The following is a 22,806-nucleotide window of genomic DNA, read 5'->3' as shown; positions in this document are numbered from 1 at the left end:
TATTTTTAATTTTCATTTAATACAGAAAATCTAATACAGAAAATCTATTTCCAAATTTTTCGAATAATTCTTCAGTATTTTGAATTTTTTCAGAGCTAAAGATTATTTTTTATTCTAAATTTTCTCTTTCTGATAATTGATTCTGTAAAAATTTCTATTTTTAATTTTCATTTAATACAGAAAATCTATTTCCAAATTTTTCGAATAATTCTTCAGTGTTTTAAATTTTTTCAAAGCTTTCTAAAAATTATTTTTTATTCTAAATTTTCTCTTTCTGATAATTGATTCTGTTAAAATTTCTATTTTTAATTTTCATTTAATACAGAAAAGGGAGAATTTTTTTTTTTAAATTCAAATTTCTATTTTTGTTGAATTAAAAATAAATACGTTCAATAATAATGACGAGGGTATATAGAAAATGGATTAATAAAAATCAAAGGGGTTTTAAAAAAAAGTGAATAAAGGATTTATATTATATATAGAGGAATAAATACATTTTACGCTTTGCGGCGTTTTAAAAGACGTGGGAAGTGAAATACGACTGTTATAGACGGGCCGACCGCCACTTCTACACTATATCGTGGCGATTTTGTATATTGGCGCGCGGGGTACTATGTCTCGACTAATTTGCTTATTAATATTTCACAACAACGCCGATCGCTCTGGGGGGTTCGTATAATATATATCGCCAACCTCACTTCTTCAATTTCACTTCTCTCCTCTTCTCTCCCGTTCAATTCATTTTCAATACAAAATTTCGTTTTATTTTCTTTTTGAAAAAATTTCCACCTATTCAAAAAAAAAAAAAAAAAAAAACAATTTCATAAAGAATTTAAATTATTTTTTCAATTTTTTAATTAAGAAAATTAAAATATTGAAACAAATTTAAAAAATTTTTTTATTAAATTAATTTTTCTAAAAATTTTATCTTCTCTTCATTTATTTTTCCAATTAATATACACTGAAAAAATTGTTTTATATTTTAATGACTCATTTCTGACTTTTTCGATAAGTAATAATAATTTCAGTGACTAATAAAACTGGCCTTGAATGAAAAAAAGAATAAAAAAAACTTATTGATATAGAAACTATTATTCAGAAATATATATATATATAAAATAAAATAAATTGCGCTTTATATCGTTTGTTTTAAATGTCACAGCGAAGTTAATCCATTATCACCATTTACCACCAAAGTTTTTTTGCCGACTTCCTCGGACCACGATTAACGTAATTAAAGCCTAAAGTCGTACGAGGCAATTTTACGACCCTTGACGAATTCATATATATTCTGATTTGGGTCACACACAAACACACAGTGAAAACGTAAAAATGTTTTTACTCTTTTGTCTTTAAATTAAAAAACGAAAAAAAAGGAGTAACCGTTTCTTTTTCTACTCAGAAATACACTTTTTTGGGTGTACTTATTTAATTATGCTTGAATTCATTAAAAAAAAAAACATACGTGCAATTCAACGAATTGGAAAGTTTTGCAAATTTCGAAATTAAAATGAAAAATAATTTTTTATATTTTTGGGGAAAATTAATTAATTAATTGTTATTAGTTATTATAATTCTTAATAGTAAAATAATAATTCATATATAATTACTATATTTATTATTTAATATTATATGAATTACTATTTTTATAATTATTATTATATTAATTGCTTAAGAAAAAATATGTTTTAGAAAATTATTTTGAAATTGTGATTTGTATATTTGGGGAGATAAAAATAAAATGTGCGTGAGTATTTTTCAGGATTAGAGTGATTTCTTAATCAAGTCGTTTCTTCAGTAAACTGCATTTTAGCAAAACAGACAGCTGTCGGATAACAGCTGAAGGAGAAGTGTTTTCATAGTTAGTTTGATTTTGGATCGATGTTAGCTGGACTTGCCCTCAAGGCGCCATAAACATTAATTCATAGTTGCGCGCCAAGAAAATCATCAATATTGCAAAATTATTTTCAAAAATTCTTCACATTTCCAAATAATCCATTTTTTTTTCTTCTTTTTTTTTGTCTCGAGATTTCGAATTTTTCCGTCTATTCTATTTTCTTTCCAAAATTTGTTTTTTTTTTGTTTAATTTTATTTTTTTCCAATTCAATCATTTTTTTGGAAAAAATAAAATTTACCCGATAAGTGAAAAGGAGGGATGTTTTATTTGTTTGTTTTTTTTTCTTCGACATAAGGATTATGATCATGGGGTCATCATTTCAAGAAGATTCACGTAAACATTGAAATAAAGTTGTACAAACGATCCGCGAGGCGTAAAGAAACGAAACCTCTTAAACGTGCCATTTTACGTCACATCAAAGCTTCGCCACATTGTTGGCAAGTGCTTGTCAGTTATATTCCAGCTGCTCGAAGGAAGAGGCGTCATTTTTTAAAACGACATATAGAAAAACGAATGAATATCTGTCAGTAATCTCACCACATATGTTTCAAGTATATTATTTGTTTTTTTAATTGGCGAAAAAAGAAAAGAAACTTTTACCCAATTATTTCTCGCAAGAAAAATCGATTATTTTTAATAATTCAATTTTATTTGAAAAAATAAACCAAAAAATGCTGTTTAGATAAATTAGAAAAATAAAATGAAATAAAAATTAAAAGAAAAGAAAAGAAAAAATAGAAAAAAAAGAAAATAAAAGAAAAATAAAAAGTAGAATAAAAAATAGAACAAAAAATAAAATATAGAAAATAAAAAATAGAATAAAAAGAGTTGAAAATTTTGAAAATTGGTCTGAAATTCACGAGAAGGAAATTATTGTTCTCTTCTGTTCACTTTGGTAGAGAAGAAGCGACGAAGGAAAAGAGAAGTAAAAGTAAGGGCGATTATATTATATGAGAGTTTTAGACTCGCGCACATGGAGTAATATAACCGGAGCGGTGACCAAGCGAATCAAATTGTCTCGTAAAGTTTATCAAAGGCACACCAAAAACCCCGAGTCTGAGTCGTGGTTTATCGCGCGAGATATTATTTGAAGATTTTATTATCCTCTCTCTCTCTCTTTTTTTCTTTTTCTCTCTCTTTCTCTGTTGTTATTTCGTCTGACATTAAAGAAACCTCACTTTGAACAATTTTAACTCGATAGTTTTCGTCTCACCTTTCTATATACTTCTAAAAAAGATTTTTTTTTTCCAAAAAAAATTTTCACCAAAACTAATTAAAGCTGTAAAAATAAATTAAGTACTTTAAAATATTGTACAATAATATTGAAAATTTATTACTATTTATTCGATCTGAAAATTTTGTATTTAAGGAATTTTTTTTCATTAGCAGAATAATTTTTTTGTTTATTGCTTCGATTAATAAAATTTCGAGTTTTTTTTTTTCGTTAGGAGAATAATTTTTTGTTTACTCATGAAATTTCTTCTTTTAGGCAATTTTTTTTGTTAGCCAAATAATTTCTTTGTTTTTTTTTTTTTTGTTAACTAATAAAATTTCCTTTTGGCCATTTTTTTTTCGTTAGCGAAATAATTTTTTTCCCCATAATGAATTTTAGTAACCACTAATAAAATTATCAATATTTTTCAGGTTGATATTGAAAAAATTGCGCTGATGAAAATAATAACGATGATGGGTACTGGCCCACCCAAGTTGTTATTCAGATATGGATTTTGGACTGAAATTATATTCAAAGCCTGTATAGAACCACGCCCTCGAAGAATGATCGTGTTTTGTCTATCTTGAATTCAGAGGAGACATCCCTTGAGAATATCTATATACAAGTTTCTCTTATATAAAATTTATTTTACAAATCATTTTATTTTTTCAAAATAAGCCCACGCTTCAATTTTTAATCGAGAGAGAGAGAGAGGATTATTTCATAAAGGAGAGAAAATATAGAAAAGAGAAAGAGAGAGATACAATTATTTGATCGAGAGCAACAAGTGGTCGAAGGGTGAGAGAGACAATATATACATGCTATAAGGGGAATCCCCCCTGGTGATTTCGATGCCTCGATAGTGGCATCCCGACCGGTAAATAGGACGTTCTGTCTCTGATTTGTTTGTTTGGATTTATATATATATATGCTAATCGCCATCATAATCGTTAGGATTAATCAAAAATCGTATAATTATAATCCTTTTTCTAAATAATTCTTTTCTCCCGTGATTTTGGTTTATTTCTCTCTTTTTTTCTCTTTTGAGAATTTTGATATCAAAAATAGTCACGGAAAAAAAATTTTTCTTAAGAATTTAAAATTACAAATTCGAAATTACAGCAATGAAGCTGAAGCTGGCACCTAATTATTAGCACCCATTTAATTTTTGAAATTTTCAAGTTGGTATTGAAACAAAAAAATACCATTTGTCAAAAATCTCAAACATTAAAAGAAAAGTATATAATTCAAAGGTTATTCATTAGAAAACAAATGAATACGACGAAAAAATATCAAAAATAAATTTAAATATTTTTTAAAATAAATAATGAAAATAATAACAACAACATTAAAATTTACAATTACAAATGATTCTATTATTATTTATTAATGAATGCATTTAAAAAGGGGGGAGAATATTATTTTTGACTTGGACTTGGATTCCAAACGAAATTACAAAGATTTTTCTTTAATAATTCGGAAAAAAAATTCCAATTTCTTCCTTGAATAAAATTTAACGATTTCCAATATTTTTTTAGTCAATTGGGGACCAAAGGAAGCTAAAAAAAAAATTGCGACTCGGACTCTGGACGAAATTACAGAGATTTTTCTTCCATAATTCAGAAAAAAAATTCCAATTTCTCCCTTGAATAAAATTTAACACTTGCAATAGTTTTTTCAGTCTTTTTGTGACCCAAAGAAGTTGAAAAAAATATTGTAAGTGTTAAATTTTATTTAAGGGAGAAATTAGAAATTTTTTTCCGAATCTTTAACGAAAAATATTTGTAATTAATAATTTTTCGTAGAATTTGAATGGAAAATCTTTTCAAAATTAAATTAATTTTCTTTAACTTCTACTTGCTTTAAAAAAAAATAATAATATTCTCCCCCATTTTAAATGCATTCATTAATAAATAATAATAGAATCATTTATAATTGTAAATTTTAATGTTGTCGTTATTATTTTCATTATTTATTTAAAAAAATATTTAAATTTATTTTTGATATTTTTTCGTCGTATTCATTTGTTTTCTAATGAATAACCATTGAATTATATACTTTTCTTTTGATGTTTGAGATTTTTGTTATTCTTTTGTTTCAATACCAACCTGAAAATTTCAATAATTAAATGGATGCTAATAATTAGGTGCCAGTTTCAGCTTCTTCATATTACAGCAAACGAAAAATCGAATCATATTCAAAAACAGAAAAAAGCGCAACAAAAAATAATCCCATCGTTGGAATTTGAAACAATCGCCTCTTGGAGGCTCTTCAAGTATTCGGTTTTATTGATGGAGAAGAAGTAACGAGACACATAATAAGAAAGTGAAGAGAGAGAAGTAAATAGGAGAAAGAGACGAGGACGCATCAGCGATAAGTTATTAAAAAAAAAAAAAAAAGAAAATTTTTTTTTCAGACGAAGTCTCACGGGTTAACTTTGTTAGCCAGCTCTCTCTCTCTCTCTGGTATTATCGGTCGTCATGTAAAAGGAGCGAAATTGGCATTGCAACCATCAGACACTCTTTCTCTCTTGGGACGGGGGTGGAGTTTTCATATAAAATACACTTGACGTTTACTACCTCACCGGCTGGATCTCTCCGGCAAAAGACGCGAAACATCTTTTGTGTATACGTGTATATGTGTGCGTCTGTATTATAAATAGATCTCAACATCACGAAAAAGAAAGAGGCAAAGGGGGTGGATGGATATATACTTATATACAAAGAGGAGAGAAAGAGAGAGAAAACGAAGTGTGCTACAATCTGGTTTATAATCTTGTTAGGATTTCGCGGAAATATTGCCGTAATTTACGATCCGTCGCGAGTTAAACTGTCAAGTTCGAAAAGAGAAGGCAGAAGCTGCACGAGTATATACGATTCCAATAGGGTTTTGTGCAAAAACGAAACGAATATATATATATATATATATATATATATATATATATATATATACTTCCAAAAGCGACTGATATAAAAAAGAAAATAATCCAATGCTACCTGAGTGCCAAAAAAAAGAAAAAAAAAATAAATAAATAACCAGTTTAGATCTGACTTTGTTAGACCATAACTACTAAAAGTCCAAATCTACCAGGTGTAAATGCACAACTTTATGGTCTTTATGATTCATTTTATTATTTCATATATTCATTTTGTATATATGTATATATATATATATATATATGCTCTTTTCCACACCTTAAATGCACCATGAAATAGACCATTTGACTCGGATTTTAATTCACTATTTTGAATTTAATGACTTAAATGATAATAACGTGAAATTTAGCACACGTTGTCATTTTTATAATATATTACCTGAAATCATTTGAGATTCGTAAATTTTTTTTCAAGGGGAAATAATTTTTTCATAATTAATCACAAAAAAAAATGTCCGTTTTGAAAATATTCTAAAAAAGCTACCAAGAAAAAAGGATTTTTTTGAAGTTAAAAAATTCGTAAATTTGTTTTCATTATTCTAGGGGAAATAGTTTTATTCATACACGGAGAAAAAAGATTTCTTTTATAAAGTAACTTTTACTACTTTCAGAGTAAAACTGGACCAACTCGAAGTTTTTGCGCATCTCTGGCAATTTTTACTCCAAAAATAGTAAAATTTACTCTAGAAATAGTAAAACTTACTACGGAAACAGTAAAATTTACTACAGAAATAATAAATTTTACTATTTTTGTAGTAAAAATTGCCAGAGATGCGCAGAAACTTCGAGTTGGTCCAGTTTTACTCTGAAAGTAGTAAAAATTACTTTTTCTTTTTCTCCGTGTAATTAACCGCAAAAAAAAAAAAAAATTCGTTTTGAAAATATTCTAAAAATGTTCGTTTTTCTTGAAGTTACAAAATTCGAGTTAGAAAAAATTGAATTGATTACTATTTTTTTGATTGCTCTAATTTCGTATTTTTGTTTCAGTTTTTGATATTTTTCAATATTTTTGACTATTATTTTTTCCGATTGCTCTAATTTCGAATTTTTAATTTTCAGATTATTTCAATTTCAAATTCTTGATGTTAATATGGAAAGAACGAAGGAAGAAAAGAAAAAAAAAAGATTACTATTTTTTTATTTTCGCAAAATTTGCCTCTTTTTTCGAGAGATTTTTTTATTTTTCAATAATCTGTTTTTCGAACTCGTAAACATTGAATCCTGTGGATTATATTCAATTCGACAATTTCGATTTCTTCGCCAAAACTTGTAAATTTTCGAATCTTCATTTTGGAATTTTCAAATTCTTCTTCATTTCGCAAACATTTTTTGATTTTGAATTTTGAAAACCATCTTCTTAGAAACTGGTAATGATCATTTTCAAGAAATTCAAATAATCTATCCCAATTATTTTTGAACTCTTTGAGATCAAAGTTACGCAATAGAGGATTTTAATCCTTTATCTTGAATTGCGAGAAATTTTTTTTTTTCGTGTCTCCTTTCCTTTTCTGTTTTTTTTTTTTCTGCAAAATACCCTCAAGGCTTTTGGGATTTTTTTTCTAACGTTTCATCCTCTCTGTAATAATATCGTGATTTTTACTGTTTCTCTGTTAACTGAATTTGGCCCTCAGGCTCAGACACAATTTACTCCAAAGATAGAGAGAGAGAAATATCTGTTATAAAAAAAAAGTCTGGTTTCTACTATTCGAAGAGCCAATAATAGCCAGACTTGTCATTTAAGGATGCAAAAAAAAAAAAAAAAAAAGAAACACAACAAATTTCGCTTTAACAATATTGAAACACAAATTATATAAAATTTAAGGTTTCGTGTTAGAAGGAAAGGTAAAAAAATATGGAATGTTGAAAAAAAAATTCAGAAATAGAAAAATATTCATCGCGGGAATATAAGCAAACAAGGTTTTTATTATTTTTCTAATCCAATCAATTTGGAACAAAAAATTCATTTAGAATTATTTTCACTAATAATTTATTATTTATCTACAAATAATAAATTAGTCAATAAACGAAAAAAATCGGAAAAAAGTAATGAAAGAATTGATTTGTCGAATTTGTACCGTGGAAATTGGCAATATACAATTTAACGACTGATTTTTTTTCTTAACCCTGGAGAGAGAAATAGAATAAATAATGTGAAAGTAACACGATAATCGAAATTAATAAACACAAAAGAAGAATGAAATGGAAACTTAGAACCTGGTACAAGTCGATCCAGACGAATTATTATACATCATTTAGGTTAGAAATAAGCCAGGGGTAAAGGTATTTTGCTATTATATATATATATATGTGACGTTCCATGAGGAAAGGGACCTTAGCTGCAAAAAAATGAAAATTGAGTTTTTGATATCAGTCGATAGATCTTGAGTTGCTCTTTCAGATACAAAAGTTAAAAATTGTACTTTTCTATTTAGTTTTTTTGTTATAAAGCATTAATCATTACCATGTTAATCGCGTTCCAGCACGGACTACAGAAACCATCCCCACCACTTCTACACTAGTATACTTGTCGTAAGCGTGAGCTGTAGGAACGATGTAGTAGTAAGGTGGTGGGGCTGATTTTCGATGGAGGGTCTCAACCAATCAGGGACGCTCTACTTTAAATATCTTTTCTGGAAAATGCGTCTATTGCAGCTAAGATCCCTTTCCTCATGGAACGTCACATATATAGCTGGCAGCCAGCATATTCGATAGATATATTCCACGGTCGTCACGCGAGATTCTGGGAAAAGTCGTTTCGCGCGTCTAAAAACCCTCTTAAAGCTATATAAGACTTTTGCGCTAACACGAGGAGCGTCTGTATGCGTGGGTTAATAAAGGCCTCCCAACATAACCGATCGTTATTAGATTGGACACTCCTCCACCCGCTCTTTCTTCCTCTTTCTCTCTCTCTTTCTCTTTCGTCCATCACAATAACCCATAAAATGCAACATTTTGTTTCCTGTACTAATTATCGAGACACAACCCATATATATATATAGACTTCACCCTCTTTTTTTTTTATTGTCTTTCTTATATATTATATTCGAAATCGTCTGCGAAAACAATCTATTGGTCCAATATCCTTCGTACAATTATATTTCGTTTCAATCGAATGTAATTTGCCTTTTCAGAGAAAATATTTTTCAATTATTTTTTCAATAATTCAATTACAATATGTAATTCAAATTCAATTTTTGTTAATATTTAATACTAATTAATTTTCTTTTCTTTATTAATTAATATAGTGGAAATATCTTCCGAAATATGAAATTCAGTTAATGCAAATTAAATTCACCGATTTTTTCCCCCTTTAAAAAAAGAACAAAAAGTAATAATGATTTTATCTTTCGATTCTTTTATAGAATTTCTTGTTTTAAATTAAATTAAAACACCTCTTTGGGTGTTTTTTCCCCTTTTTTGAAAATTGAAACATAAAATTCGAAATTCGCCTAATTAAAAGAGAATCTAATGAATTAATTGTAAATTAATTTTTTCAGCTGACAATAAATATTGAGTGCAAACTTGGTGGGGGAGCAAAAGGGCCTACTTTGGCAATCTCGTTGAAAAGTTGAGAAGCATGCAATGGCCACCGTGACTTGGTACCGCACTCTCGTCGGGACCAACGTTGGCGGCCATTATAAAAATAACTGCTGATTGGACGCCCTACCAAGAAAAGTCGTAATCGCATCCTGAAATGCTTCTCTCTCTCTCTCTTACTCGCTCGCCCTTTTTCATTCTTCTTCCTCCTTTTCACCCGCGTCAAACAATAAGACCTCTTATCTTCGATCCTCACCTCTCTTTGCCCCAACTCATTTTGCCTCTCCTTCAATTTCCTCCTCGACGACCTTCTGCGTTGGGTCTCTCGTCTCTCGAACAATATATATATATATAATATTACAAGGTTGGCAAGTGTATTGACTTGATTCTCTTTTCTCGTCTCGGCACTTCGTAAAATCGAAAGAGGAAAAAAAAAAAATGAAACGGGGCAAAGAAAAGAAATTCATCCATAAAATTGTATCTCTATGGCGTTGGAGAATTGGCAAAAGAGGGATGATAATCATTACATCGTGATATTAAGTATCGTCTCTCTCTCTCTCGAATCGATTTTATTTTTATTACACTATTTCAAGTTGAATTTTTTTCCAATTTTCTTGCAATATACCATAGAAGGGGATTTTATTTCGATAATTTTACTTTTTAGTTATGAGTAAGGGAAAAAAAAAATTCAACTTGATTGGATTTCTTTGGCAAATATATATAGTGGAACTTTTATATTGTTGCATTTGCGAGAGGATAATATATTTCTTTATACCTACAATATTGAAGTATTTGTAGCGGATATTGTTATTTTTTTTTGGGGAAATTTATAGAGCGCTATAAAATAACCATTAGGTGAAAAAATTTTGACGTTATTTTACAATTTGTATTTTTGTTGATTTGATTCTAATTTAATATTTTTTTTTCGCATAATATTTATTTATTTTTTTTTTAATAAATAACTCCCCTCCGGGTAAAAAGAATAAATTATAATTTTTATAAGAGAATTTCCATAGGAGAAAATTTTCCTGAACCGAATTTTCAAATGTTTCACTGATTTTTTGATTCTAATTTAATATTTTCGATTCTTTGCAGAATTTATTAAAATTTTTCTTTATAAATTGAAATTACTTCTTTTTTGATTTAAGAATAAATTATGATTTTTATAGATTTTTTTTAATTGTCAATTTTCAATTGTTTTTTCTCTTAAAAATTTGTTTATTTTTGTTTTCTGTTAATTTTTTTATTTTTATATTCCTAATAGTTGTTTTCTAATTTTTAATAATAATTTTTCAAATTTATTTATTATTTTTTAATTTTTATATTAGTTTTCTATTTGTTTCTATTTTTCCACGTAATATGAATTTTTTTATAATTAACATTAATAAATAAATAATTTACCAAATTAAAATAATTGTTTATAATGTTTTCGAAATCTATAAAAATAGATTTCGAAATATTTTGATATTTTATCTTTAATAAAAAAAAAAAATGATTTAGTATTAGTAATAAATATTCATGCCTAGACAGATAACAAATAGAAAAAATAGAAAACTAATATAAAAATTAAAAAATAATAATTAAATTCTAAATTAGTTAAATTGTTAAACAAAATATTTCAAAATTTATATTTATAGATTTCGAAATATTTTTTCTTTTTCTTATTATATAATCTTTCTCTCTATAATATAATCTTATCTGGAAAAAAAAAGTTAATTTTTTAATAGACAATATTTTTAAGCGAACACTAATGAGCTTAGCTTATCTATCATTATAGTTAATATTTATCAATGAATGTCATTAAGCGAGGTCATTTTTATCAACATTTCATATTGTTATTATACTATACACGTAGTACAATCAAAAGACAATAGAGGAATGTAATTACCAAGAAATTATAGTCAAACAGCGCGAGTAATTTCAATTCTTTTTTTTTAATAATTATTAATTCTATTTATTTACAGCGACAAAGTCTCTTTTCTTTATCCAAGAAATTTTTTTAATATTTAATTTCGTTACAATAATAATAATAATATTATTTTAATAATAACTTAAAAAATTTCTAGTTAAAAATGAAGAAATTGTTATCAGGACATGTGAATCGTATGGAGAATATGTAATTGTCGAGAGAGAGAGAGAGAGAGAGAGAGAGGAAAAAAAATCGTCGCCATTTTGCCAGCGGACTTTATTGTTGCGTCCTGGCGATATTATATAGCGCAGGAGCATTATAAAACTGGTTGCTGGGCCGCGTATATCAACAATAATTGCGGGGCCAATAATAAACCCGGAGGGGCCAAGCTCGATAGCCCGAAATTGTTGGTTCCCCTACTACTCTTAGGGACGTTATTGCTCCGGCCAGGAATGGCGGCAACCCTTCGTCGTCGATGGCGGATAAACGATCTTTGCGATACTTAACTTTGCGTTTGTATATACATCATATATATATATATACATACAAGTTTTATGTATATATATTTTTTTTCTATATAGTTCGTAACTCTTCTTCATGTATAGGATACAATATGTAGAAAATACACGTGCGCGAAATGTATTACAAAACCCAAGAGAGAGAAAGAGAGAACAGAATCGTTCGCAAGCTCGTAAAAACTACGTTGGTCTTGCGTGATAGTCGCGAATTCGTTATTACTCTCGTTAACGCCCGTAGACTTTCTCTCTCTCTTTCTCTTTGGACAAACTCGTAAAATTCACCAAGGGTTTTTACTACTTAACAATCGACGAATCCGCCCTTCTTTTTCGAAAAAAAAACCCTAAATTCGATTTTTCACTCTGGTTTTTTTTGTTGAGACGGGAAAATTTCTTTTTAGAATTGTAATTGGAGAAATTGAATCAAAATGTGAAATTTATATTAAAATATTTTTATTTATTTATTGAGAAATATATTAAAATTTTGTTATTTGATTTAGATGAGAAATATTAATTTTTTACGTTTTTTTTTTTTTCAGGTACGCCAATAAATCGATTACCAATTATGGCAAAGTCAGTGTTGGACCTCTATGAACTTTATAATTTAGTCATTGCCCGAGGTGGATTAGTAGATGTCATTAACAAGAAACTATGGCAGGAAATTATCAAAGGTCTTCATCTTCCGTCAAGCATTACTTCTGCCGCATTTACACTGCGCACACAGTAAGTAGATCGTGACAATTCTTTAATAATTTGCATTTTTAATGAAGCAATGTTTTTTTGTATTTATTTGTTATTTGTTATTTATTTATTATTATTTTATTTTATTTTTTTGTTATTGAATCCAAAATCGCGAAAATATTTTGAAATAATTATTTTTTAGACGAATTTTCAATTTTTCAAGTAAAATTTTATAGAATTTCTTTCTATACGAATTTAAAAAAAAAAAAATTTAAGCTACCGAATTTTTGTTTGTCAGAATTTTTACATTACAATTGTTTGTTCGGATATTTGTAATTTCGGACAATATTTTTATTAGACAATATTATTTTATTTTATTTTTTTTTTTTGTTATTGAATCCAAAATCGCGAAAATATTTTGAAATAATTATTTTTTTGACGAATTTTCAATTTTTCAAATAAAATTTAATAGAATTTCTTTCTATACGAATTTGTAACAAAAATTTTGTATACACGAATTTTTTGTTTGTCAGAATTTTTACATTACAATTGTTTGTTCGGATATTTGTAATTTCGGACAAATGAAAATTCGGCGTCTTAAAAATTCTATTAATTAAAAATTTGTACAAAAAAAATTTCGAACAAATTAAAATTCGATAAATTAGAAATTTTTTTAAAATAAAAATTCATGTTTCGAATTTTTCTATTTAGAATTCAAATCATATATTTTTGATAAATGATGGAGCAGATCAAATAACAGAAACGTTTCAACATATAGACGAGATGAATTCTTTTTTTGTTTTCGAGGTGAAAAAATATATATGGATAATTGATTTGAAAGCGAGGGCAATGTCACTTTTCAAGGCTCTTGTGACGAGTAAAGGCGGATCGCATTTGCCTCTGCAAAAATGATGGATAAACCATATGACGTTCCTTGCATTTTGTCGCGCAAGCCACAAAGCATCGTCGAGGCTATTTTCACTTTGACGTTGTCACGTCGCGTTTATAATTCATAAATTAGTCCATTAGTTTCTTAATACAATTTTGCTTCATCCCTTTTTGCTTCAACACTATTTTCCTTTTTATTCTTCACATTTTATTTTTTTTTTGCAAAATTTTCTAAAATTCTTATAGTATGAGAAACAAAATTTACCAAATTGCGAAAATAATGGAAATTTCTTTTTTTTGGCAAAGTTCTCAAAAATTAAATAAAAGTAATACAAATAAAAATAATAAAATTAAAGGTAATACAAATAAAAATAATAAAAATAAAAGTAATACAAATAAAAATAATAAAAATAAAAGTAATACAAACAAAAATAATATAATAATAGGAAAAAAAAAAAATTGCCGAAAAAATTAAAAGTCAAATTGGAATTGACATTTTACTTAAATTGATATACGAGGAAATTTCTTATTTTTCATGGAAAATCATTTACATTATAATAGATATTTTTAAAAAGTAAATATATACACAGCAATCACTATTTTTTTCCATCAGGGAAATCAATATAAGAAAATAGGGCTTATTTTATATTTTTTACTGAATGCATTTAATAGTTTGCTCTGTGTGTTATAGAAAAAGAGAAAAAAAGTGTCTTTTTTTGTCTTTTTTCTTTTTTTTTTTTTAGAAAATTTCTTTTCTGAAAAGAAATAATAATAGCAAGGTATAGTAGTGTGGGAAATAAATGTTTATCTATATACCGGTTCATATGGACAAATGGATGGTCGAGAGCGCGTACGAGCTTTTTTTCAGTATAGTTTTTCGCCTGCAGTCTGGCAGACAATCGTAAAAACCGAACGATCCCTGAGCGAATTATAGGCTTTGGGTATATATATATATATATATTTGACGCGTGTGTATATGTATATAAAGAGAGAAAGAGAGAAAAGGCTCTCTTTCTTTCTCTCTTTCTCTCTCAGCACTAAAAATCGATATACCACGTCAAAATAAATAATATTTGCGAATTATCCCTCTTTGTCGGGGTGAAAGGCAAAAAGGCAATTTTGAAAACCAGCGAGACTTGGAGGTTTGCTCGTCAATTTTTCGTTTCACCCGCGCGCACATAAAAATCACTCAAAAAAAAAAAAGAAGAGAAAAAAATAAAAAGATTTCTCTCTGATAAAATAAAGTTAATTTGTTCGCTATACGATTTTTTTTGAAATATTTAATAAAGCTCCAAAAATGGAATTTTTGAAAGCATAAAAATTATTCAAAAGAAGAAAAAAAAAATTAATTTCATTAAGAAACGGAAGTCAACGAATTAAAAGAAAATAATTGAATGGGATTATCTCATTTTTTCCCTAAAAATTGATTTTTTTAAATTTTCTTTTTTCGAAAATTACAAATATATTTTCAATTCTCTTTTGATATTATTTTTTTTAAGAATCGAAAATCGTCGAAAAAAAATTGAATTATTTTTTTTTCGCTATAAATAGGAATATTTTGAAAAAATTTTGAAAATTAAAAGATTTTTTTTTTCTCTCAATTACAGATACATGAAATATCTTTATCCATATGAATGCGATAGGAGGCATTTGTCAACACCAGCTGAATTACAAGCGGCAATCGATGGAAATCGAAGGGAGGGACGAAGAAGCAGTTATGGTGCATACGGTGGTGCAGGTGAGACCCTGGTACAGAGGAATCCAAGTTCATTGGCCCTTCATCCACAAATGTCACCCTTGTCACTTGTCACAGCGGTGACAGGTGGACAACATCACGGGCCATCTTTGGTTAATGGAGGCGGTGTTCATACACCCCTATCACATCCTCATCATCCACAGCATCCACAAGGAACAATGGGACAACCTAATGCCGGTGAGCCAATAATTATTGGTACCTGGTTTAGCCAAAACATATATTTAGAGATTTTTTTTTTTTTCCTTTTTTTTAATCGCGGAAAGGAAAATTTCCATCATTTTTTTAATTATTTCGATTTATAATAATTTTTCTTTACTGGAGAGAAAAAATTTCTTTTTTTACTCCTTCAATTACAATAGGAATAATTTTTTTATTTTTATTCAATTAATTTAATTTCACTCATTTGTTCAGTTATTGTTTTTTATTAATAGAAAATTTAATTTTTTACAATTCAAAAATTTACTGAGGAAATATTATTTTCGATAGAGGAAACTGTATTTTTTCTTCAAAACCTACTTCCAGATGGTTTTAATATAGACTAGAGAAAGATAGCATTCTAATTTCTCGAATGTCGAATGATTTATTTTCAGTTTCCTCATTTTCATTCGTAATAATTTTAACTGCCACTGAAAATATGTGAAAAGCTAAAGTTATTGAAGCGGGGGAGGGTTAGAGAATGAGAGAAGTCGGGTTTATTTTAAATCGGTAGTTAGGGTTTTGGTTGCGGGCCTCCCCAGAGATGATGATGATGATGATGATGATGATGATAATGATGCTGCAAACGAAGGAGGCGTAATTGATTGTACGATCCTCCGGGAGACAGGCGTTAACGGATGACTCTCGCTAACGAGCATTCCAATTCCTCTCCTTTCCACCAAAACCTATTCCCTCTCGCCGATATATATCCTCCTTCACTTTTTGACGTTAATATTTCTCTCATTTCTTGATTTGAGAAATATACATAGAATTGCCATTTCCTTTTCTCAAACACATCACATGATTTTCATTGGAGAATAAATTTTCAAAATCCTACACAAGAAAAACAAATCTCTAATCCTTCCTTATTGCCTCTACTTTTTTTATTTATATTTTTTATTCTAATTTTCAGTTATTGAGAATTTTTTTTTTTTTTTGTATTTTTCGTTATTTTTAATTTAAGTAATTTAAAATATTTTTTTTTTGTTATTCGAATTTAATAAAAGTACTTTAATGTATGTAATAATTTATTTTTTGGTAATAATTGCAGTTCCTGGATTGGTGCCACCAGAATTGGAAGCTAGAATGTTTGAGTATATTAAACACTTGAATAAAGAGCTTATGAACAAGGAATTGAAAAATGCAAATTCAGGCGATCAAATGATGATGCATCGACAGGGTAGTGCATCACCGCCAACATCAACATCACCACGTGACGGTGGTTTTTCCGCATTGGAAATGTCACGATTGACAATGTGGAATTTATATAATAATAATTCCATTTATCCTGGCGTTGGTCATCATCCACCTTATTCACCACAGCAGGCACATTCTCCAGCACCTCCAGCTTCCAGTCCTGAACCACAGCGAGAGGCTCTTGATCTTGGTCTCAGGTAAAAATTAGAAATCCAAAAGAAAAAACTTATTCAAAAATATTTGAAAAAAAATTTTTTTTAATATGAAATATAATTTTTAAAAATAATATAAATTTTTACAGGTCATCACCATTGTCGTCATCCCCTCAAAGACAAAGTCCACCATCGTCAAGTGGAAGTATTCAAGTTAAAAATGAACAGGATTTAATTGCCCGAGCAACAGTTGCGGCCAGTAAAAGGCTCAGGCTAGAAGACGAAGCACCTGAAGAAAAGGAAACTTTATTATCTAATCCACGCACCAATATTACAATCTCCAATAGAGGTATTTTATTTACTTCATTTTTTTCATCTAAAATTCTTTTTTTCTTATCGTAATTAATTTTTGTTTTCTTTTTTTTACAGGCGATGGTCGTAACGGAGACAATTCTCTCGTTGTTAGTATAGAATTGAATGGAACAATGTATCAAGGTGTATTATTTGCACAAACAGCAAGTAAGGACCTCACAACAACTCCAACCAGCAACAGTGCAAAGACACCTCGTAGTATTGTCTCGTGAAGAGGTAGTAATCGATGCTAAATTTAATTTCGCAAAAAAAAAAGTAAAAATCATCTCGAGATTTAGTTTATTAAAAAAATCTTTGCTCGTTCAATCCAGATCGAAGCAGTCCATTTTCTAAAAGTATGTTATTATTTTTTTTTTCCAAACATACATTAATTTAAAAAAAAAAAAAAAATCAAATCTCGTATTTGTATTAAAGTATTTAATATTTGTTCATATTGACGCGTTTAAATTTATTTAAATCAATAGAAAATTTCTAATTGAGAAATTTGTACATTCTTTTTTTAAATTTAATTCTATTATCGTGAGAAAGAAAAATTGTTTTATTTTCGAATCAGAACGCAAGAATCTTTAAAGTTTTAAATTTGAAAATTTAATTTAAAAAAAAAAAATGTTAACTTATATGAATTTTTATTCAAGAATTTCTTGAAGTTTTTACATATATATTTATTAAATATATATATTTATATATAATTCAAAGACTGCTGCGCTCTGAAGAAAATTGAGTGAATGATGGGTGATAAACAGAGGATGTATGTTTTTGCGTGCAATTTAATAAGATTTTTTGTTTTTTATGTCAAAAAAAAAGAAAAAATCCATTCTCACACCTTGCGCTTCTTATATTCTATAACCAAAAAAAAAAAAAAAAATTTTCTCAGTATTACTGTTAAAAAAAAATGTTAGAAAAAAGTAATACTGACAAAAGGAACAAAATTTTTTTTGTCTAAATTTTACAAATGGCTGTTTAATCTGGTCCTTTTTTAAAAAAATAGATCATGCATTTTATTTTAGAAGCGCCTGGACAGAGTTAGTATTATATATTAGAAAAAAAAAAATAAGGGCTGGGAAAAATATTTCTTGGTCCATTTTTTCAATTTTCTTTCTCCCACTAAATCAAAACGACTTAATTTATTTATTATCCTCAATTCCTCGCGTTCGCGTCTTGCGAGTATATGTGTTTTTTTTAATTCGCTACACGAGAAATCTCACTCTAATTCTCGTCGATTTTTTTAAAAATATAAATTGTAGCATATTTTTATTTCTGTGTAAATGATTATTAATTTTTTTTTTTTTAACCATCTTACGACCGAAATAGTGGAGAAATTATATTCTTCTCGTTGTCATTATTATATATATCTCTGTTAAGTTTGTAAATATAGCGAGCGAGAGATCTGACGTAATTATATAAAAAAAAAAATATGTATAAATGTTTAGAACCGCTTTTTATTATTATGGAATATTCGAGACTTTTTATCAATGTTCCGCTTACTGTAGATTTTTTTTTCTATTACTTTTTTTCGAATGTCTCGAATCCGCTCTTCTTTTTTTTTAAAATGAAAATCGCGGTTTGCCAGTATGAAATAAGACAATTATTTAAAAAAAAAAAAACAAATATATATATAAATATATATTTCGAGGCAATTGTAGAGAAAAAAATGTTGCAAAGACGTTCATTTTCTAGTTGACATTTTAAAATAAATAAATCTCGTTTACTTTGAACAAATTTTATTTTTAAAATTAAAAAAAGTAACCATGTCAATTCAAGTAAAATGAAAAAAAGCGAATGTTTTTTTGGGAAAAACATTTAATTAAAAACTTTATTTGGAAATTTGACGAAGGTATTTCCTAAGAAAATGTTTTTCTCGATTATATATGTAAATTAGGAAATATTTAAGAAAAACATTCGATGAATAAAATGAATTTTAACGAGAATGTTTTTTTTTGTATAAATGAACAAAATTAAATTTGTTACAAATGAACGTCTGAATAAAAAAAAAAAATTCGCAACAATTAAAAAAAGAAAAATCATAATAATCTAAATATAAACGTATCGTGCGAAATCTTAAATTATGTTTAGGAATTTTAATGCAATATTATTAGACAAATTATTGTGTATTATTTTTACGTTTTTTTTTTCCTCATTTTTTTTTCTCGCGTTAAATACTGCATAATATTTGTAAAATCTTAAATTATGTTCTAGACATCCTATGCAATATTTTACAAAGGATATTTTACACGGATATTAAAAATCTGATTTTAGTCATAATAGTTAGGTTTTGTGCAGTTTGAGAATAAGAAATATAAATTGTAAAAAAAAGAAAAATGTTTACAGAATAAGGCCTCGTTTATCAAAAAGAAAAAAATTTTTTTTGTCTCAAATCAAAATCTGATTTTAATTAATTTTAAAAATATGAAAAAAAAAACGAGCGGTGGAATGGAATATTTTATTGTTCATAGATTGAAGTTTAGCCAAAAAGACTGTTTATATAGGAAGAAATATTAATTTAGCGACTAATTCTTACGACGATTATTATTAGAAAGAAAAAAAAATAATAAAAATATCATCACGATCATTATTAGTATTAATCTTAGTAAATAAAATAAATAATAAATGCGGCTACTACTGTTACGTAATTTAATAAAAAAAAAAATCAAAATTACCATTTCATTTATAAAAGTATGCTCGAAAATAAAATGTTTTTATTTAATTTTAAATATATTGTAAATTCAAAATAATTTTAAATTTTGTAAATTCTTTTTTTTAGAAAGTTTTATTTAATTATAAGGTCAATTTTTACGAAAGAGATAATGTTTTTTCAAAAAAAAAAAAGAAAAAAAAATGGTAGTAAGTTCATTTTTGTTATTCCGATGGCTCGCTTTGTGACATGCAATACTCGTTTTATTATAATTTTTTTTTGTATGTCCAATTGTGATTTAGCGAGAAGCTCGTTAGGCATTTGTTAATAAATAATTTAGGGCCACCAATTGCATAAGTGATTTTTTCTCTTAAGTACAATTCATTTTTAATTATTATATATGTAATAAAGAAAAAAAAAAATAATAGCACTACACGTACACGCATAATAATCAATGTTGTATATATAACTATTATCGTTTGAAGGATAAAAATGAAAAAAAAAAAAAATGAAAAAAAAAACACTGATGACATTTATCTACCATAAACTTCTGTAGCGGCTTAGTTCTATCTTTCTCTCTATCTCTTTCTCTTTCTGTAAATCTATGTAAACGTGACCCACGATTATAATATGAAATAAAAACAACATTACTTTTAACAAGTTGTCTACTAATTTCGTTCAAGAAAATTCCCTTTCATTTCCAAGTTTATTCCCTGTTAATTCCTAGATATTTTATTTATCGTTATTTCTTTCACAATTTAAAATTATTGAGTGATTATAATAATTTTTATATGATTATATTATTCTTTATATTATTATACGATTAATTAGTGATTTGGAATTGGAAATTGATTTGAATATTTGAAAAATTCCCGCCAAACAGTTGATTCTCCACATGCGCATTTGAAATATTGTCACGTGACACACTTGGTGGGAATTTTTCAAATATTCAAATCAATTTCCAATTCTAAATCACTAATTAATCATATAAAATCAATTATAATCACTCAATAATTATAAATAGTGAAAGAAATAAACGCTCTTGCACAGCCCACAAGTTTTCGATATACCGAAAACTTGTGTGGTGTCAAAACGCCTTTACCATCAATAGGTAAGAATATTTAAATAATTAATATTAATGCAATGTTAGTAATAATTCCTTTTTTTGTTAATTAATCTCCTTTATTTTCATTTTCAATTAATTACAGATAATTGGATGTATAAAATAAGAATCTAAATATCATCGGATATTCAGTCTTGATGAAAATAGTTTTTAATTTACAAATTACGATCTTGTGAAAATTAAAGTAAAACATTTTTTTTTTTTTGTACAATTTCTAAAAAATTGAACTTAATCTATTAAGTAAAGAAAGAAAGAAAGAAAAAAATATGAAGAAAATATCTACAACGATCTATATATGGAAAAATACAATGTGTTTGTGAAAATATTTTATAACAATCTATTATAAAAGAATGTACTTATTTTAAAGACTTTGTATTTTATTTTTCTCTCTATATATATAGTGAAATTAATATTTTTCTAGGTTTTTTTTTTTTTCTTTTTCTTCGTGTTTGTAAGTGAAAACGCACAGGATGAAAATAAATAAAAATAAAGGAGAAACATCGCACGTTATACAACTTTGACAATCTACTTTTTAAACATCACGTAGCGAATAGATCGTATTTACAAGACAAAAGTTTACATTTTTTTTTTATTCTCATTTTCTCGATGGGCAGACACCCGATTGTTCATCGAAACTTGTTGATAATCTTTTTTTTTTTTTTTTGAAAAATTACTATTTTTTTTTGGTAAGAAATTTTATATTTCTTTAGCCGATTTGATTATCTATCCAAGAACGAAAAATAATAATAAAGAAATAAAAAAAAGAATTGAAGGCAGTTTATTTGCCTCACTATCAAAGAAAAAAAAAAAAAAAAAATTCGTCATTCGTACAAATAAAAACACTGAAATAAATTTTTCTTTTATTATTTTTCAAGTGTTCGTGTCGTTTTTTTTTAAAAAAACGATTATCCATTCGATTCTCTTTTTCTTTTTATCTAAGAACTTTCTTTCTAAAATTAGTTTATTATCCTAATGCAAAAAATTTATCAATCCGGTAACTGTTTTCTTTTTTTTTTAAATTCGCACCTTTTCAGTCACCGGCTTCTATTTTTACCATGTATACTCTCGTTTATTTTCACTCTCATTCATTCTCAATTTCTCATTCTTTCTCTCCTTAAATTCTTCCTCGTTGTAACATCGTAATAAAATTACATGACAAAATGTACAGAGCAGCGTTTTATAAAATATTTTCCTATCAATGGTGAGTTGGAGAGGGGACTCGGTTACACTTTTACCGAGCAGATACTCGTTAATTTCATGAAATTTTCAATTAAGAAATATTAAAATTGTGATGTACTTAAATTTGATTATATATATATATATCAAGGAATATTTTTTTTTTTATTCCTTGACACACATCTAAAAAGGTATTATTGAATTTTATAGTTCAACGATTTGTTGTAAGATCGAACAATATTATTAACAAGATTATTGAGTCGAAATAATAATAATAATAATAATAAATTCTTTTTGGGAGTATCTGCTTGATATGGAGATCGGTCCCTGTCCTAGCTTCATCGTGAGAGCGAATGAGACCGTTCGTGTGTCTGTTGAGAATCACCTGCGGCTCTTAAATCTATTAATTTTTGTGACGCTGGTAATGCATCAAAGAATGGATGATTCAATGAATCCTTTAGAGTGATTCGTTGTGAGGGATCGTAGATCAACATTTGTTGTATCAAATCGAATAATTGTCTATGATCATCCTCTTCTGATAATATATAGCGCTGAAAAGAAAACAAAAATTAGTTAATTTCACGTTATTCCTGACTTTTTTTTAAAAATAATCCAATTTTAGAATTC

The 22,806-nt window shown here is 27.3% G+C and overlaps 2 protein-coding genes across 11 annotated transcripts in view; one reads left to right on the top strand and one right to left on the bottom strand.

Moving 5' to 3' along the window:
* The window catches only part of LOC127287470 (protein dead ringer), a 125,018-nt gene extending 104,478 nt beyond the window's left edge, over window positions 1-20,540 (top strand). For 4 of the 5 annotated variants that reach the window (XM_051314414.1, XM_051314412.1, XM_051314413.1 and 1 more), the window contains 5 exons: window positions 12,547-12,730; window positions 15,184-15,509; window positions 16,579-16,921; window positions 17,026-17,225; window positions 17,306-20,540. In XM_051314414.1, coding sequence (XP_051170371.1) covers window positions 12,547-12,730; window positions 15,184-15,509; window positions 16,579-16,921; window positions 17,026-17,225; window positions 17,306-17,460 — 1,208 coding nt within the window. In that variant the 3' untranslated portion in view covers window positions 17,461-20,540. The remainder of the gene's footprint in view (window positions 1-12,546; window positions 12,731-15,183; window positions 15,510-16,578; window positions 16,922-17,025; window positions 17,226-17,305) is intronic. The other variant, XM_051314415.1, reaches the window with a different exon arrangement.
* Window positions 20,541-21,406: 866 nt separating this feature from the next.
* LOC127287423 (serine/threonine-protein kinase Doa) overlaps window positions 21,407-22,806 on the bottom strand; it is a 28,148-nt gene continuing 26,748 nt past the window's right edge. For all 6 annotated transcript variants that reach the window (XM_051314350.1, XM_051314352.1, XM_051314354.1 and 3 more), the window contains one exon: window positions 21,407-22,730. In XM_051314350.1, coding sequence (XP_051170307.1) covers window positions 22,518-22,730 — 213 coding nt within the window. In that variant the 3' untranslated portion in view covers window positions 21,407-22,517. The remainder of the gene's footprint in view (window positions 22,731-22,806) is intronic.

The sequence above is a fragment of the Leptopilina boulardi genome, unplaced genomic scaffold, assembly GCF_019393585.1.
Source record: "Leptopilina boulardi isolate dan_hultmark-lab unplaced genomic scaffold, ZJU_Lbou_2.1 LbouV2_370, whole genome shotgun sequence".
Classification (NCBI taxonomy): Eukaryota; Metazoa; Arthropoda; class Insecta; order Hymenoptera; family Figitidae; genus Leptopilina; species Leptopilina boulardi.
This window is presented reverse-complemented; position numbering and strand designations above follow the sequence as displayed.